General features: G+C 61.4%; 1 protein-coding gene across 1 annotated transcript; it reads left to right on the plus strand.

The window, feature by feature from the left end:
• RCC1 (regulator of chromosome condensation 1) lies at window positions 27–4,508 on the plus strand. The gene is made up of 9 exons (XM_021375615.1): window positions 27–466; window positions 544–731; window positions 1,046–1,225; window positions 1,320–1,416; window positions 1,957–2,079; window positions 2,196–2,342; window positions 2,642–2,761; window positions 3,187–3,339; window positions 3,927–4,508. Exons 1-9 carry the CDS (start codon window positions 397–399, stop codon window positions 4,100–4,102), a joined length of 1,254 nt encoding a protein of 417 aa, XP_021231290.1. The 5' UTR covers window positions 27–396; the 3' UTR covers window positions 4,103–4,508.

The following is a 5,936-nucleotide window of genomic DNA, read 5'->3' on the forward strand; positions in this document are numbered from 1 at the left end:
GCGTGCCGCCCGGTGGATGGGGCACAGCCACGGGAACGGGGTGCGGGCTGCCCTGAGGCTGCTTCCACCACCCGAGCCCTGCCGTGGGACGTGGGGGAGCACAGCCTGGGGGGGCTTTGATGGAGGTGAGGGCAGAGCGCTCTGCGGCTTTCCGTGATGCAGAAGGGGCAGGGGTTCATTTCTGCACGAGCGCAACGGGATAAAACGTGAAGGAGTCATCTGTGCTTTCTCGAAGCAAGAGGAGATCGGTGCCCGGACCCTAACGCGGCACCCTCGGTGAGATCTGCACTGCAGCGGCCGGGAAGCGGAGCCCGGGGATCGTCCCCAGCAGTGCCGACCAACAGCTGCACCGCGAGCTTCCAGCACGCGGCTCTGACCGCTTAGAGCCCGGCCGACATGTCGGGAAAACGCGCCGCCAAGAAAATCCCCGCGTCGGAGCTGTCTCCCGAAAGGAAGAAACTTAAAAGTAAGAAAACGCCCCGGGAGCTTCGTAAATTCCCTGCGCTTTCCCTTCCGGCTCCATCTGTCCCTTTCTGCCCGCAGTCAGCCACCCGTCGCACCGCACGCAGCCCGGCCTGGTGCTCGTGCTAGGGCAGGGGGACGTCGGGCAGCTGGGCCTGGGGCAGGACGTGATGGAGAGGAAGAAGCCGGCCCTGGTGCAGCTGCCGGAGCTGATGGTGCAGGTGGAGGCAGGAGGGATGCACACCGTGTGCCTCAGCGAGACGGGCAAAGTGAGTGCGGGCTGGGGGCTCGTGGGGAGCTGGGGAGGCTGAGCGTGGCCCTGCGAGTGTGGGGACCCCGGCCGTGTCCTGGAGCAGGGGTTGAATCACGCCTCGCTCCCCGTGCTTGCTGCACCAGCTGTCAGCGGTGCTGGTGCTGCAGGTCTCCCTCGGCCCAGCTCCTGGATGGTCTCCGTGGTGCCACGGACCTCGGAATTTTTGGGGTGCGGAGGGGTGCTTCAGCCTGCTGGGTCTCTGTCCCCTGGCTTCGTGCGCGTCCTGTTGCCCTTCTGGGTCCCGTCCTAACCACATCCCTCTCTCTGCAGATCTACACCTTTGGCTGCAACGACGAAGGCGCCCTTGGGCGCGACACCTCGGAAGAAGGATCGGAGACCACGCCGGGACCTGTGGAGCTGGAGGAGGTGGTGGTGCAGGTCTCTGCAGGGGACAGCCACACGGCCGCGCTGACGGATGACGGCAGGGTTTTCATCTGGGGCTCTTTCCGGGTACGCTGGCTGCTTGGAAAGTCACTGCAAGCTCTGCTGGTGGTTGCTGGGCGGCGTCAGTGACTCATTTCTGTGCGCCCGTCTCTCCACCCAGGATAACAACGGGGTGATCGGGCTGCTGGAGCCCATGAAGAAGAGCACCGTTCCTGCGCTGCTGCAGCTCGGTGTACCCGTTGTTAAAATTGTCTCAGGTCAGCAAGGGGCGTGCACGGGGCAGGCTGGTCGGCGAGGCTGGTCAGCTTCGGTGCAGAGGGTTCCTTTCCTGTCTCTTCCTTTTGGCTGAGCTGGGCGCAGGGGTGGGCTTCTGTGTCTCTTCTAGCCCCAGTGCTGGTTTAAACTCAGATTGGGTCAAATATTAACGTGTTTTACAGTTAGTTAGAGTTATTTTACAGTTTAGCTTAACAGTTGGTTTGAAATGCTTTGCAGTTAGCACTCTGTCACACCACGGGGTCAGGGCACTCGTCCCCTCTAGATCTGGGGTAGCCAAGCAGAGCAGCCAGGGAGTTTGTCCGGGATCCAGGTGAGGCTGGGGAGCTCCTGTGCCTCTGAACCACGCCAGGGAAACTTTCCAATGGGGAACCTACGTCGGGAAGAGAGACCTTAGATGTGTGAAGTGATCCAGAAGCTGCCAAAAGCCACAGAATTCCAGAAAGCTTGGCCAGCTGGGGCGTCAGGGTGGGATGTCCCCCTGGTGGGATCTGGAGGGTGACTGCCACGCTGTCTCCTCGCAGGGAACGACCACTTGGTGATGCTGACGGTGGACGGCGACCTGTTCACGTGCGGCTGCGGCGAGCAGGGCCAGCTGGGCAGGGTGCCGGCGCTCTTTTCCAACCGAGGAGGACGGAAGGGGCTGCGTGAGTGGCTTTGGTGCTCAGAGACGTTCGGGGCCATGGCGAGCGGGCTTGGGCTCCGTGCAGAGCTTTGCTAAGGTGCAGAAGTTCTCGTATGATGCCTTGTTTCTTGCCCCCAGAGCGCCTGCTGGTCCCCCAGCGCGTCCCTGTCAGAGGCAAAGGCAAGATGCGTTTCCAGGATGCCTTCTGTGGGGCTTACTTCACCTTCGCCATCACACGGGAAGGACACATCTATGGGTTCGGCCTCTCCAACTACCACCAGCTGGGTGAGTTTTGCTTGCGTCCCTGCAGGTCTGCTGCCTTTGTTGGGGCTCCAGAACACCCTGAGCCCACCATGCGCACCCAGTGTCCACTGCAGGACATATGGGAGCTGGAAATCATGACTGGGGCTCTGGGTTTAGGTCCCAGCCCATGCAGCTGTTGGATGTGAGCAGAAATTCGATAACCTTCAGTGCTGGGATTGGGGGAGCAGGGCTGGGCTGGGCTGCATCAGTGGGGTCAGCCCTGCGTGGATCGCTCGGTGCCGGTGCCTGATCTGCTGGGGTTTGTGCATCTCGCCCTGCAGGGACCCAGGGCACCGAGCCCTGCTTCTCCCCACAGAACCTGACGTCCTTCAAGAACTCCACCAAGTCCTGGGTCGGGTTCTCCGGTGGGCAGCACCACACGGTCTGCGTGGACTCAGAGGGTGAGCACAGCGGGAGGTAGGGGCTGCCAAGCAGAGCAGGGCTCCCGGGGATCCCAGTCCCTTTGGGGAGACGTTGGGTGAGGGTGAAATGCTGAAATGCGCTGTGTCCTTCATGTTTGAGGCAGTGTGGTTGTGGGTGAGCTGTGGAGGGGCTGTTTGGCTTTTCCGGAAATGTACTCGTGTTGAAAAAGTGGCTCAAATTTGAAGCAAAGAGAGGGGATGACGACAGAACCCACCCCCCTAGAGTCCTGTATCCCACCTGGGAGCCCAGGGTCGGGATCCAGGGTTTGCTGAGGGATGTGGTAGAGAGGAGTGATGCTCCCAGCTCCTCCAGGGTCAGACCTGGGGCAGGAGGGGTCTGGCTCCAGCCTCCTGTGGTCCCTCCCTTCCTCAGCTCACCTCTCCTGCTCTCTGTCGTGCTCCAGGTAAAGCCTACAGCCTGGGCAGGGCCGAGTACGGCCGGCTGGGTCTCGGGGAAGGGGCAGAAGAGAAGAGCACGCCCACTGTCATCCCAGACCTCCCCAGCATCTCTTCTGTCGCGTGCGGCGCGTCGGTCGGCTACGCTGTCAGCAGTGACGGTGAGTGCTGGGGCATCCCTGCCCTGGGGGGCTCAGGAGCTGCCCTGTACCCTTCCCACCCCTCATCCACCCCTCCCAGGGCTCTGCCCAGCCCAACCCTTCCCAGAGTTCCATTGTACTCTGGGTCAGGACTCAGCCCATTCCCCGCGTTGGTGCAGCCCCCAGTGAGCACCCAGCAGCTGGGCAGCAGCTGCTCACGTGTTTTTGTGGGCACTTGACAGCGAGGTTTGTCAGAGCGTGTTGACCCAGTGGGGCTCGCTGGCCAGCTGGTCAGAGAACTGAGTCGTGATCTTGCGGCTGTGGGAGCTCTTTGTGCCCCGGTGCTGGGCTGTAAGCAGCATCTGCAGCCCACAGCTGCGGGAAGGATTTGCTGTTGCGTGAGAGCAGGCAGCACGTCGGCACGTTTGCATTGCTCCTCGGGGGCAAAGCGCTGGCTCAGAGGCAATCCATGCAATGAAACGCTGCTCTGAGGGAGGCCCAGGTGCCTCCTCCCTTCTCTCCCACTCTGGCAGCCCTTGCTTACCCCCTTGCCCAGCTCCCAATGCTGTTTTCACCCAAACCCCAAACTCACGCGGCCTCCTTCGCAGGACGAGCATTCGCGTGGGGAATGGGCACCAACCACCAGCTGGGCACGGGCGAAGAGGAGGACGCCTGGAGCCCCGTGGAGATGACAGGGAAACAGCTGGAGAACCGCCTGGTCCTGGCCGTGTCCAGTGGAGGCCAGCATACGGCCCTGCTGGTCAAGGACAAGGCGCGGAGCTGATCCCGCCGTCGGGGCGCAGTGGGATCGCGGGGCCCACGCGCGTCTCCTCCTGCCATCAGCCCCACGTGGGGCAGCTGGTTCCCAGCTCTGCTGTCTCCCAAACCACGGTGGGGGAAGGCAGAGGGCTCCCAGAGCCCCGTCTTCTCAGGTGCCCTGTCTTCTCCGGTGCCCCGTCTTCTGTTTCCGTGTTGCCTTCCAGGTACCTGCGCCGGGAAGGGAGGCACTGCGATGCGAGGATGGGTTTTATACGTTAAGTTATAGCAATAGGGGGGGGGAAGCTGCGTGTGCTTGGGGCTGGTCAGGAGCCTGGGAGCTGTACGACGGCCGACGTTGAATTTTTTTTTAAAGAAAATGTAAAGTATTTTGGTTGATTGAGGAAGAGAGTGGGGGTGGGGGTGGGGTGGAAAAAAATCTCTAAACATTTGGAATAAATGGAGTTTTGATAAATGCTGGATTTCCCTCTGCTTTGGGCAGGAGGACAGGGTGCTTCGCTGCTGCTCTGTGGGTGGCAGTGCCGCCTCCCCCAGTGCCACTTTGGTGCAGCACGCAGTGCATGTGTGCAGCTGTGGGGCTCGGCCGCAGGATGGCAGCAGCGGGAGGAGCACTGGGGACAGCAGCGAGGAGGGGAGGGTCCCCCTGGGTCCTGCTCACCCCATCCCTGTGCCCAGCACTGCTGGAGTCGGGGTGTCAAAGCTGATGGATTGCATCCTGGCGTGGCTCCGACCTCTGGTGTCTGGTCAGTGTTAATTAGTTTGGATGCGGGTTCCTTAATGGGCCTCAAAGTGGGGGCTGGGGGTTGGCTGGGTGCTGCAAGGCTCTCGCTGCCTGTGGCCCTTAGCTCCTGTGCTCCGTGCATTTTGGGCTGGGAGGGACGAGCTTGGAGTGCAATTAGGGCTGAGCTCAGCGTGCGGACGGTGGGGGCTGAGCACGAAGCTCTGCTGCTCCTCTCCCACCACCACGGAGCAGGTTTGTGTCTGGCCCCACGCATCGTCCCTTGTTGCTCAGCGAGGAGCCCATTTCCCTGCAGATCAGCATCAATGTGGGCCGAGCCAGAGCCATGAGTGCTCACCCCAACCTAACACTGCTCCCGGGGACCATCCCCCTGCATTCAGTGCTCCTCCATCGCCCAGCGTGACCTGGTGGGGGCACGGCTCCTTGTCTTGGGTCTTGGGCTTGATTCCTGGGGACGCGCTCATTTCCAAAAACAGCACTGTTATTTTTATACCCCTTCCAGCAAAAATAGCAAACCCCCCCCCCCCTCCCTCCCTCCCCACCCCTTTGTGCTTTGCAGCCCTTCTCTGTGCCCGCTAACGCCGCTGTGACATAGGGCTGGGGCGGCTCCTTCCCATGTGCGTCTGCCCGCGTCGCCTCGCGCCTCGCTGCCCCTATTTATAGCTCGGAGATGTGGAGGGACGTAATCGAGGGAGACGTGGGGATCCTCCGGCAGCGCGAGGCCGGGGCTGCACTGCGAAGTAGGGTGTGTGGAAGGAGGAAGCTCCAGCCTGGCGGGTTGGGATGGGATGGGGTTGGGATTGGGATGGGAATGGGAATGGGGTCAGATGGGATTTGGGTTGGGATTGGGATTGGGTGGGATTTAGGGTGGGGATGGGGTGGGGTCTGGATGAGATGGAATTGGGGTTGGGATTGGGACGGGATTGGGTGGGATTTGGGTTGGGGATTGGTTGGGGTTGGGATGGAATGGGATCAGATGGGATTTGAGTTGGGATTGGATGGAATTTAGGGTGGGGATGGGATGGGGTCTGGATTGGATGGAGTTATGGTTGGGATTGGGATGGGATCAGATGGGATTTGGGTTAGGGATGGGATTGGGATG

This window comes from Numida meleagris, chromosome 22 (assembly GCF_002078875.1).
Source record: "Numida meleagris isolate 19003 breed g44 Domestic line chromosome 22, NumMel1.0, whole genome shotgun sequence".
Taxonomy (NCBI): Eukaryota; Metazoa; Chordata; class Aves; order Galliformes; family Numididae; genus Numida; species Numida meleagris.